General features: G+C 40.8%; 1 protein-coding gene across 19 annotated transcripts in view; it reads right to left on the reverse strand.

The window, feature by feature from the left end:
• Positions 1–12281, reverse strand: part of GPHN (gephyrin) — a 238719-nt gene extending 226438 nt beyond the window's left edge. For all 19 annotated transcript variants that reach the window (XM_081901116.1, XM_081901113.1, XM_081901109.1 and 16 more), the window contains exon 1: positions 12245–12281. In XM_081901116.1, coding sequence (XP_081757242.1) covers positions 12245–12266 — 22 coding nt within the window. In that variant the 5' untranslated portion in view covers positions 12267–12281. The remainder of the gene's footprint in view (positions 1–12244) is intronic.
• Positions 12282–12485: the final 204 nt, after the last annotated feature.

A 12485-nucleotide genomic window follows, 5' to 3' on the forward strand; every position in this document is an offset into this window, starting at 1 on the left:
TGGATAACTTAAAGGTTAGCTTACTTGTGTGACATTTGGTTGCTCCTAAAAAGAGATGTTGCCAAACTATGGATTATGGAGTTTTTTCTTGTCAATCAACATGCATGTATTTATTTCCTTGTACAGTACTTATATGATGCTCTTCTCCCCAACAAGAGCACAGAGCAGTCAACAAAATGACACAACAATAAAAAAGTCATAACTTACATATAAAACATCAGTGTCTGCAAGAAGGTTGATTACATCCCAAAGGCCTAGTTAAAAAATGCTTTCACCTTGTGCCTAAATGAGGACAAGGGGGGGGGGGAGGAAACCAACTGTCATTTGCCAACTTCGTTTTTTATTGCTTTAGCAAGTTTCAAGAAGGGTAAAACTACAACATTCCAGTCCTCAATTGTCAATAGGCTTCTGCTTCGAGCAGGATCAGAGAACCTGCGGCCATTTCAGATACTGCTTGACTACAACTCCCACCATCCCCTACCTTGTGGGCTGGGGCTGATGTGTGGTCAAGATCAATAACATCTGGAGGACCAAAGAGTAAAATTTTAATGGAAACTTCTAGAAGCACATTTCTACATTTGCTTTACACACGTTTATGCCTACAATAAGCAATGGATTGCATCAACTGCCAATAAAGTTAAAAGATTAAAGGAGTAGGAGTACAGGAATAATCACCATGTTCCAAATGAGCTGGCAGTATCAAAGCCCAGTTAGTTTCCAGAAATTCAAACACACAGAATGAGCAACAGAAAGATGACACAAGTTGCTGCAAGTTGGAACTGGCCAGATTCCCAAAAAACAGAGGGAAAGTAAGAGTTAGAGATAGGCAACAGAAAGGGAAATGGCTTCAAGAACACATTAAAAACAAAACTGTGTACACTCTTATCACTTGAACCAAGTAGCTATACAAATATGTGAACCCTAAGGACAATGAGATAAAGTAGAAATACCACCAGAGTTGGAGACTGATCATCCTTTATTAAATAGAAATACCTACCAATAAAAACCAACCAGTGTACTTGACATTAAAATGAAATTAAAGCTTTAGCAGCAGCACAAAAACTGTCTGGACGATGTGGGCAGGAGTGTCTTACTCTGAGGAATCTGTACCTCAGAAACAAAGTTTGCGAGCCTACATCGCCAGTCAGTGCAAGCACATAAGCAGTTGGGGTGCCAGCTTGAATAAACTATTGGGGGGACAGGTAAGCCCTAAGCCCGCATAATCAGTCGCAAGGCATGCACACACACACCCCATTTGAATGGCAATGCCCATCAAAGTGGGGGGCCGGCCACCTCAAATATTTTAGGGGGGGCAAAGGGACGTCAGCCCCTAGGAACTGGCACGTATGTGAGCAGTCATGAAGGAGTGAATTGTGACAGCAATGGGTGGGCAGGAGGGAGGGAGCAGCAGTGTTTGAGAATGGCAGTCAGCAGTGCTATTTGCAGTAAAGGTGGCTAGTTCAAAACACATGAAATGGAGGGGGTTCACAAGCTATCAGCTGAAGAGAGTGTCTTAATTCACATCATGGAAGGGTTTGTCCTGCTTATCTCCGCAACATCCTCCTTTTGTTGGGAAGTGTCTGTAGCACCTGAACAACCTGTCTTTGACTCTCACTTGTTCCCTCCCTTTTCCGGACAGGAGCTTTTCCAGGCAAACAGGAGGCAACCACAACATTCTACACTTCAACTATGCACCTAGCCTGCAAGTGTCTTCAGGAGATGGGAAAATGCAGCAAATGGATGAAGCCTTTTGGAATCCTAAACTAGAAATAGTAAAGGATTTACCTGTTTAACTTTTGTGTGCCATGTAGGTATGAGGAATTTCTGCGAGAAAGAGATGCCAACACTAAACTATTTTTGCTATTCTGCAACCAGAGACATCGGTAATTATATTGTATACTGACATTGCAAACTCTTACATCAGAGGCTGAGCAGGCAAACCTGTGATATGTATGAATATAACTTGTACTTTGACAGCAATGTGGCAGACAGTTCAACATATGAAATAATGGAAAAACTTCACCTCTAAGCCAAGAAAAACTGCATCTGATTTCCTCCCCTGCTGTGCAACTACTAAAAGCAATGGAATAAAAAGAGGTGAGAAATTTGCTCTGGAGGGTAAAGAAAAGAGGTTTCCATTTTATTCACTAAAAGGAAAAAACACTTACACCAGCACACATAAGTTATAAGTAAATCATCTACTGCAAATTGAAATAAGGCAGCAGACCTAAGCATGCTCACTTGAAAAATAACTAACAAAATCAACAGAACTTACTTTAGAAAGCATCTGTTAGGAATGAAAGCATCCAAACAGCCATTGCTTTTTCACAGATCTAACATGTAAGACAAATATTTTTCATCATAAATGCATCCCCCCACCCCATCATGCACCCCTATCCACATTTTTTTCTGGTGCTGCCACTGGTCTTCATTCAGATGAACAGAATATAAGGCAGGGACCACCAACATTTCAGGTTACTGGGTAACTCTGAAATGGGTGTGGGTCTCAGTCACAAAATGGCTGTCAAGGGCTCGCTCCCACATCTAAATGAGCAGGAGCGGGGAAAACAAGGCTGTTAAATGGTACAGGGGTTCTCCCTCCATCTCAAGGCACCTACATCAGCCACTAGGTGCACTCACTCATAGAGAGAAGCTCTGTTCGCATTTCCTCAGTTTAGAAAATATGATTTTTCTAGAAAAAGGTGTGTGGAAACTCACCATGAACGCCTCCCTCGTTATCTTATAATAGCAATGGCGCCCACCAGAGAGGTGGGCAAGTCAGAGAAGTAGGGGGCTGCTCAGGTGGGGAGGGCAAAGCTGCTTCCTCCCTGGCGAGATGAGGCTCTGGGGTGAAACCGTCTCAGTGATTTCACCCCGATGCCTTGCAGGACTGTGGTAGGAAGCAGGGTTTTGAACATCGTGATGTACTGTCAGATCACTATGTTTGCCTGGTAATACTCTGTACACTGCTCTTTTCAACGCCTGCTAACATTTTTGTTTAGATAAGCCTACCCAGTTATGTGGGGACACAGGTGGCGCTGTGGGTTAAAGCCTCAGCGCCTAGGACTTGCTGATCTAAAGGTCGGCGGTTCGAATCCCTGCTGCGGGGTGCGCTCCCGCTGCTCGGTCCCAGCGCCTGCCAACCTAGCAGTTCGAAAGCACCTCCAGGTGCAAGTAGATAAATAGGGACCGCTTACCAGCGGGAAGGTAAACGGCGTTTCCGTGTGCAGCTCTGGCTCGCCAGAGCAGCGATGTCACACTGGCCATGTGACCCGGAAGTGTCTCCGGACAGCGCTGGCCCCTGGCCTCTTAAGTGAGATGGGCGCACAACCCCAGAGTCTGTCAAGACTGGCCCGTACGGGCAGGGGTACCTTTACCTTTACCTTTACCCAGTTATGTAGAATGTTGACATGCGTTTTAATCTGTTTTTAGTTTATCATTAATCATAATTGTTTTTGAATGTTTCAAATAATTGTTTGTAACTGTTTTCACTGATAATTTATTGCTTTATTCTTTTTGAAGGGTTTTTTTACAGTCAAGTAGTGTGTGTGTGTATAATGAAATAACATACCCTCTTATACCCTACGTATTCTCATCAGTTCAGAAACCCCTTGAACAATAATGAACCAACACACTTACTGCCATTTTAGTTCTATGTAGCCCATGCCTTCCCAAATGCCCATCGTTTTCAAACCACAGTCCATAATCTAGGGAACTAAAGCCCATCTGCTTACAACAGCTGCACATGACCACTAGAACATGACTTGTCCCTTGTGGATCTCTTCATTTTACCAGGAATATTGATTAAAACCCCACAGTGCCACCCCCCTGCTTCAACCTGACTACCAATGCGTTATTGTTTCGATCCTTTCAGCATTCTTCATTACACCACGCTAGTGCCCACCTGGATAAGCAACATTGGCTGACTGCCAGTTGTTTTAATAAGCTTTGGCAACCTTTCAAGAATGACTTTAATGCACACTCAAGGCAAACAGTGCAGGCCTCAGGATACTAAAGCAGGTCAGCAAACAAATCCCTATCAAAGTACATACCCAATCGCAACAATCCTGCTGTTTCTTTTGGAAGTGGGAAACTTCCTGCTACTCACCTCTAAACATTTTTCAATATTTTTTGTTTTTTAGTATCTTCTCCACCATATTACTATAACTCTAATCTCCCATTTTCCAGCCTCCAGTTTCTGTTTAAAAAAATATTTCTTCATTTATTATTTTGCACATCAAATATTCAATACTAAGGGAAATTTCTCCAGACAAGGTTTTCAGCAGTGCAGTTTTCCTGACTGTTGGTCTAAAGGCTTTCTTCATGCCTTCGTACATTTTGCAAGTGTTGCTGCTGTCAGCAATGAGTTGAATACTCTGACACAGCCTCAGCCAGGAGTAACGGGCACATCATCTGGCAATCCACTGGGCATCTCTCCTTGCTTTTCTCAGTGCAGCAAGTGTATTCTTGCAGGGCGCGCACTTGAAGTTTGTATTGCGTGCTCTGCAGCAATAACAAGATCCATGTCCTCAATGCCATCCTCAAACCAGTCAGGGATCTACTTCTATCTTTTGCCAAAGGAGGACGTAGCTGTATTGTAGGTTGCCTCTTTGATGTAGTTCCTCCTTTTTTCAACACTGTCTCTCAATAGATATTGTTCGATGGAATCAGAGAAGCAATCCCAAAGTTCAGGTACTGCTGGCAGTATTAATTCATGGCCACACAAATTGTGTTATTGGTCAGTCCTCTTTGGCTGCAGAAGGATCTTGCGCACCACCAGAGTGTGATCAGTGTTGCAGTTGGCATTGTGATAGCTCCGTGTGACACAAACACAGTTCAGTATTCATCACCTGGTGATCATCACGTCCAGGTGGTGCCAGTGGCCTGACCTTGGATGTCTCCACGACACTTGGTGTTGTTGTTTTAAATTTTATTTATTACATTTAGACATACGGCATTCAACAGTTACATAAAATGAGAATGAAAATAAACAGTCTATGTTCAGATAAACATTTCTGATTATATTAACAAAATTTTGATAAAGTATATATATCTTATTTATTACAGATATGAAATTATGTATAACAATGTGTATGCTTAGATTGTAACCATTAGTAAAAGGTATTTCCTATCAAGAACAATTTTAATTTTTGTCAAATTGCATTATACCATTGCTCCATAGTCAAAAATTGTAATGATTTCCATCTCTTGACAATGGTTGTTTTTGCAGCAGTTAACAGATGTGTTATGAGTTATTTATTTCCAATCTGCAACATAGCATGACTGTAGAAATTAAGCAGAGCTAGTCCTGGAGTCACGGGAATTGTTTGCCTTGTACTTAAAGGTATTTCAGTAAATATGTTTTTTTCCAAAACCTTTCTATTTTTTGACACTCCCACCATATATGCTGATATGTCCTTATAGTGGGTCTTCCTCTCCAACACAAGGGAGAACTGTCCAGTTTTATATTAGCTAGGAATCAAGGTGTTAAGTACCAGCCATGTACAATTTTAAGGGCTCTTTCTTTTGTTGTTGCCGATATAGATTTGTATGACGCTTTAATCCACAGACTGATCCATGTCTCCTCTTCAATTTCTAAATTCCAATTTCAATTCCCACCACCTTCTCAAATTTTGCTGAGGGCAAAATTGAACCTCAATAATAAAAAGGTAAAGGGACCCCTGACCGTTAGGTCCAGTCGTGGCCGACTCTGGGGTTGCGGCACTCATCTCACTTTACTGGCCAAGGGAGCCGGCGTACAGCTTCCGGGTCATGTGGCCAGCATGACTAAGCCGCTTCTGGCAAACCAGAGCAGCGCACGGAAACGCCGTTTACCTTCCCGCCGGAGCAGTACCTATTTATCTACTTGCACTTTGAGGTGCTTTCGAACTGCTAGGTGGGCAGGAGCTGGGACCAAGCAACGGGAGCTCACCCCATCGTGGGGATTTGAACCACCAACCTTCTGATCGGCAAATCCTAGGCTCTGTGGTTTAACCCACAGCGCCACCCGCGTTCCTAACCTCAATAATAGATTTATACAAATATGATATTAATCCATTTGCCGTTATATTTTATTTGACTATTATTTTATCATATATTGTTAATTGCCTCATGACTTCGTTTTTAACCTGGAAACTTGTTTAAAAGGACCTTAATTGGTAACGCATGGTATTTCTATTTCACAAATGAATTTGCATTTCCTTGAAGGTAAGTGGTCATCCATTTTTGTAACACTCTTTCAAATAATACAGTTTGTTTCCACACATCTATATTATAGGCTCTATGTTTATCATTAAAAAGTACGGTGGGTCCTTATCAGAGAGATGTTGTTTGCAGATGATGCATTCTTGACAGCACACTCTGAGGAAGCTCTACAGTTTCATCAACCATTCTGCCCAAACCTTTCAATCAGCCTGACAGATACCAACATTCTGGGACAGGGTGTTTTCTGCATTCCACGCATTAGCAGTGCTGACCACATGTCTAAGGTAGTAGGCGATTTTGTCTATCTTGGCTCCACTATAACTAGCAACCTCTCAATCAATGCTGAACTGGATAAGCATACTGGCAAAGCCGGCTATGGCAATGACTTGCCTTTCCAGAAAAATTTATGGGAGAATGTGATGCTAACGACCAATACCAAGAAGGAGGTCTAGCAACCATGCTTGTTGAGCATGCTGCTTTATGGTAGTGAGACATGGGCAACTTAAACCCGCCTCAACACCTTCCACATGCACGCAGTGTCAGGAAGATTTTGGGCATCAAATGGCAGGACAGAGTCTCGAACGTCCCCTGTATGTTCACAGTCCTGTCTCAGCAACATCTATGCTGGCTTGGTCATGTTAACAGAATGGAAGATGGCAGGATCCCCAAGGATGTGCTCTATGGGGAGCTGGCTTCAGGCACCAGGCCCACTGACTGATCAACTCTGCATTACAAAGATGTCTGTAAATGCAACATGAAGGCTGGCAACATTTGGAATCCCTTGCAGATGACCACAACACCTAGAGACAGTCAATCAGGTTGTGTATCCCCACAGTGACCACAGGAGGAATGACCGGTAGGAGGAGCGCAGAAAGAAGAAATGGCACGGTACACCTGCATCAGCACTACCCGATGCTTTCATCTGCCATACCTGATGTCTTTATCTGCCCCAGCTGCAACAAAACACCTCTCCTGTATCTGGAGCCACAGCTGGCGCTGAAACTCTGCAATGGTTTGACTTCACCCACGAAGGCAGACTCTCCCATTTCCATGTTAGAAATGCAGATATATAAGCTATTCACAAGATGGCTCCTGAAACATAGGTTGTGGGCGCCACAACAGAATGTTTAGTCACTTTTTTTTAAGTTGCTCGTTTGATTTATTTTTTTTGAAACACATGAACTAATGCATAGTTCACATCTGTGACACACTGTTAATAGCACATTTTTAATAGCAATTCGTAATTGGACACAACAAACACATATGGTGCTCAACCCCTGCAATAGTGGCAAAAATTAATATTTACAAAAACTGGTGTGTGTGTGTGTGTTTTATACAAGGTATTGTGCTAGCTTTGAACTTACATGTTTGGGGTTGGGAGGGAAGACAAAGTGGCACATGGAAAGCAGCAGCCAGCAATCTCACTTTGGGATCAGACAGTGATCTCATTTTGGGGTGGGGGGAAGAGGCAATGTGACAATGTGAATTGCCAAAACAAGGGTAATTTAAAGGACTATAATCTCAAAGAAATACTCTGATTTAAGAAACAAAGAAGACTGAAGAAAGTTTAGCAGCATCTCCTAGAAAAAGCCCTCAATTTGAATGTAGGCTTATAAACCTGTCTGGGGATTTAACATACTGCAAGGCAAGCAATAATAACATAAACCTTCCTCTCCATCATATATATAGGTAAAAGGTAAAGGACCCCTGGATGGTTAAGTCCAGTCAAAGACAACTATGGGGTGTGGTGCTCATCTCGTTTCAGGCTGAGGGAGCCAGTGTTTGTCCACAGACAGATTTCCGTGTCATATGGCAAGCATGACTAAACTGCTTCTGGTGCAATGGAACACCATGGCAGAAGCCAGAGTACAAGTAAATGATGTTTACCTTCCCGCCACAGCAATATCTATTTATCTACTTGCATTGGTGTGCTTTTGAACTGCTAGGTTGGCAGAAGCTAGGACAGAGCAATGGGAGCTCAAGTTGTTGCAGAGATTTGAACCACTGTCCTTCTGATCGGCAAGCCCAAGAGACTCAGTGGTTTAGATCACAGTGCCACCCGCATCCCAGCATAGGGAGGGAGGGAGGGAGGGAGAGAGAAAGAATGATTTAACAAACAGCCTTCTCCAATTGGTACCCCTGAGCTATTTTGCCATTCCCATTATTCCCAGCCAGTATAGCTAACAATTTGGGATAATCAGAGTTGCAATTCACCAGGTCTGGAAAGGCTTATGGTACTTAGCATATGAGTCACGGTTCCCACTTGACTGACTGCTCATATGGAAACGCCATTTATGTGATTTTGCCACTTCCCTGCTACTTTTGGGAGGGAAGAAAACTTGCCCAATCTTAGGAATGAAGGGCATAGTTAAATTATACCTTCAGATTCCTGAAACTTTAGGACACATATAATAGCATTAAGATGCTCTAAATGTTATCTTCTACTCCAGTATACATGAAAGAGATACATATATTATAGGGTTAAAAGATTAGAGGGAGTTGCTTAGCAAGTTAGACAGTATCTGGCACCAAACATCTAGAAATAATAAATTATGAGATTATATGTACCTGTTTACCTGTACATTCCAATCTTACTCCTTGTACTCTGTCCAATAGAGACCCTAGACAACTAGATTAGAACTAAATGTCAAGCATAGTATTTACATTCCTGTGTCAAGATAAGATGGAGTGTTAAGAATAAGATGTAATTAAATGATGATTGGATGCATACTTGAATGTGTAATCAGTATGTGTGCGTATGTATTTAATGTGCAAATGCATCTGTTTATAAGTTTACAACTATAGTCATTGCTGTGAAGAGGAATGCCAATAGTACATTATATTGAATCTAGGGAGAAATAGAAGTTCCCAGCTTCACATCTTCAAAAATATGAAAAGTACCAAACAGCACCTCAGCTGACTCAGTATACCAAGCAGGGCTTTTGCATCCTGAACCACAAAACTGTTTCTTTTTTAAAAGGTTGTGTGTGTTGAGATTAGTTTCAATGGTGTATAATGGAGCAAGAGAACTCTACTGGTCAAAGAAAGATGTCAGAAGTTTCACTCAGAATGCTCAGGCCCTTGGGTGCACCTAAAATGGCTTTCCAAACTGTGACTATGGAAGGCTGTAAACAAGACACACATAGGAATAGGAGTTGGCTCAGTCCAAAGGTCCATAAAGTCCAACATCCTGTTTGCCACAATGGGAAACCAGATGCCTCTGTGAAGACCACAAGCAGTGCATGAACTAAAAGCATGGAAAGCTGTGGTCTTCCTGATGTTGCTGAACTCCCAACTCCTATTGCAATTTCCCCCTCTTATAAATACTGGGTGAGCAAGGTGGCCATACCTTAGACCAGTGATTCTCAGACAGTGAACTGGGAGCCTGGGTCCTGAGTAATTTTCAGCTGAGCCTCAATGCTACTGTCTGCCAGGTGCCTCCTCACTTGCCTGCCCCACCCCCTCCTATTGATTTGATATTAATAGAAAATTATGTTGGCAATTGCCAACGGATGATGTCAAATACTTCCTTTATCTGCCAACGTTATTGACACGCTGTGTGCCCCTGTTTTGTGAGTGATAGGCTTCTGCAATTTTCTGCCCTTTGAAGTGGGCTGTGGGGTAGAAAGTTTGGGAACCCTGGCTTAGAAAACTTTGCCATTACCTTATCTTTGCAAAGAACAAAAACCACTATTGGAGTATGGATTTGACTTGAAAGAACACATTGGCAAAGTAAACATGCCATTTATTCTCCCTGTGCCCATTAAATAGGGTTGCTGCACTTGCACTGAGTATGGAAGTCCTAACTACTTACCTTCCACTAAGGGGGTGATGAAATTGACAGCAGCATGTCCTAGATTACACCAGAACTATGGCTATGATTCCTGGGTAGGAAAAAAATTAAGTAAGAGTGTTCTGGTGGAAAACACACAGTATGGTTTTAATTGAAATCATTCCTGGCCAATGGATGCTTAAAGTAAGTGCATACAGTAGGGTTTTTTTACAGCAACTGATACCTTCTCTTATCTGAAACCAAGAGAAATTGATGATTTTTGCAGCATTATTATTGTTTTCCAATTACATGGTAGATGACCAGTCAGAATCTGAACCATATTCACATATATCAGGAAACAAGTTCCATGGCATTAATGGAACTTACTTCCAAAATCCTGCTTAAGTCTAGGCTGTAAGTTTACTAACTCAATAATTTCAGGATAGACTACATGTAGTACTCAGAGCTCCTTGGTGATGAGGAATATCTCAAGCCTTATTTCACTATTGTAGCAAATCCATCACTCAATGGTTCTAGCTATTAACTCTTATTTCCAGGCTACACTTCTGCAGCCACTGCACTGAGATCAGATATGCCAAAAAGATCAAAGTGATCAACATTCACAAAAAAGAGCATAGATGTTAGTAACATTATTTACTTTATAACCATAGTTCAAAAGTGAACAGAAAAATAAATTATAACCATGTATTTCTAAATAACCAAACTATCACGAGACATATATTAGCCTACATTCCAACCACGTTCTATATTATAGCAGCACTGGTCAAGTAATACTACATGTTCCAGTAATTATTTGCATACCCATGAAACATTCATAAATAACCACTCACTTGAGGGCTCTTACAATAAAATTCTATACGTCTACTCAGAAGCAAGTCCCAAGTTTAATGGACCTTGTTTCTAGGTTAAATGGGCATAGGACTGCAACCTTAAGAAACTTTAAGGAATTAGACAGGCCTGGGGGGGGGGGGGAGTTGTGCTAAAGAAGTTGGAATATTTTTCTAGGTCCCTGAACACATTCTGGACAAGGCTTAACATAGCTAGGAGACCTAGTATTGTTGCAGTGTCTAAAGTTAACCAAACACCCTCAACCATGATAACAGCAATATACTGCACTAATCTACAGAACATTCCTACTGGTTGCCCTACAGTTGATTAATTTACTTCCCCCAAAATTTAGCAATTTAGCTCTAACCTGACAACTTTCAGAAAGCACTAAGACATTTTTTAAAAATTTGAATTGAATTGTGGGAGTAACCAAAAGGTAAGGATTTAACTTTTACATCAAATTATATTTTTAATTGTATTTTTAAATGTCCTGACAAATAATGCTATCAAAGATCACATATAAAACAGGTAGAGTTTTGTGGACAAAGCTCTTAAACACACAGGATACCTTCATACTATTCACTATAGAACTATTGTATCTGTCTCACAATGAAAGGAAAGAATAATAACATACTTCAATATAATTGCTATGAAAAACCTATCAGTACTTTTAGCATTTGCCTAACCAATCAATGCAACACTTATAGTACATTAAAATATTGATGCTTATAGACTCTTTTATAAAACTTTATGAATATGAAACAACTGAAAGATGAAGAGCTCATACTAAACCAATAAACTAACTTCCAATTATTTCTAAAATGCTACATAAGAAACACAGTAGCGATGATTATACCAAATCCAGAGGAATTAAAATTGGTTCTACATCATATATTACTTTGATAATACCTACAGATTCCATCTGCAATTCTAATAAACATCCATCAAACTGTAATTATTAAATTACAGGAGGCAAAACTTAAAAAACACAGAAAACATTCAGGTTAAAATAATATGTCTTCTGAATCAGTTTCACATCTTTCTGTAGAATAGGAATTACACCAACCAGACAAATAAAGAAATCTTGCAACACTTGCAAGAAAATCATTACACTAAGACAGATTACTTTTCAAGAAGAATATATCCTGTACAACCATCGTTTGTTTTTATAATTTTTCTTAAAAATGATGAAGTCAAACAATTGGGTTTGCTTTATTCCCAAATGCAACATAAAGGCGGTCACAACTACAATTTAATAAAGTAAACCTGGCCCCACAAAACAAAATTCAAAATGTATTTGCATATACTTCCCCCTAGACATTTATGTGACTTCTGTAAGAACCCCTGCCTCTGAGAGTATAGATAAGGAAAATATGCAAATAGGAAGACAAAACAATTCCAGCAGTTTGAATTTCATACCTTGCCAAACCACATCTGCCATATTTAACGATCCAGTTGTCTACAATGCCGAAGCATCATTAAGATTTATGTTTTTCTTACAGCAGCGGCTTCTAGAACTTTGTACACTGCCACAATATTCTTGCAAGAAAGGCTTGACAGAAGGAAAAGGAAGAGAATTTCAAGCCTAACAACTACATTCTATTGGCAGCTACTGAAGATGAAAATCAGAGGCTGGTAGTTTCAGTACCAAGAGAAGAGA

Source organism: Podarcis melisellensis (genome assembly GCF_964234715.1).
Source record: "Podarcis melisellensis genome assembly, chromosome: 1".
Taxonomy (NCBI): Eukaryota; Metazoa; Chordata; class Lepidosauria; order Squamata; family Lacertidae; genus Podarcis; species Podarcis melisellensis.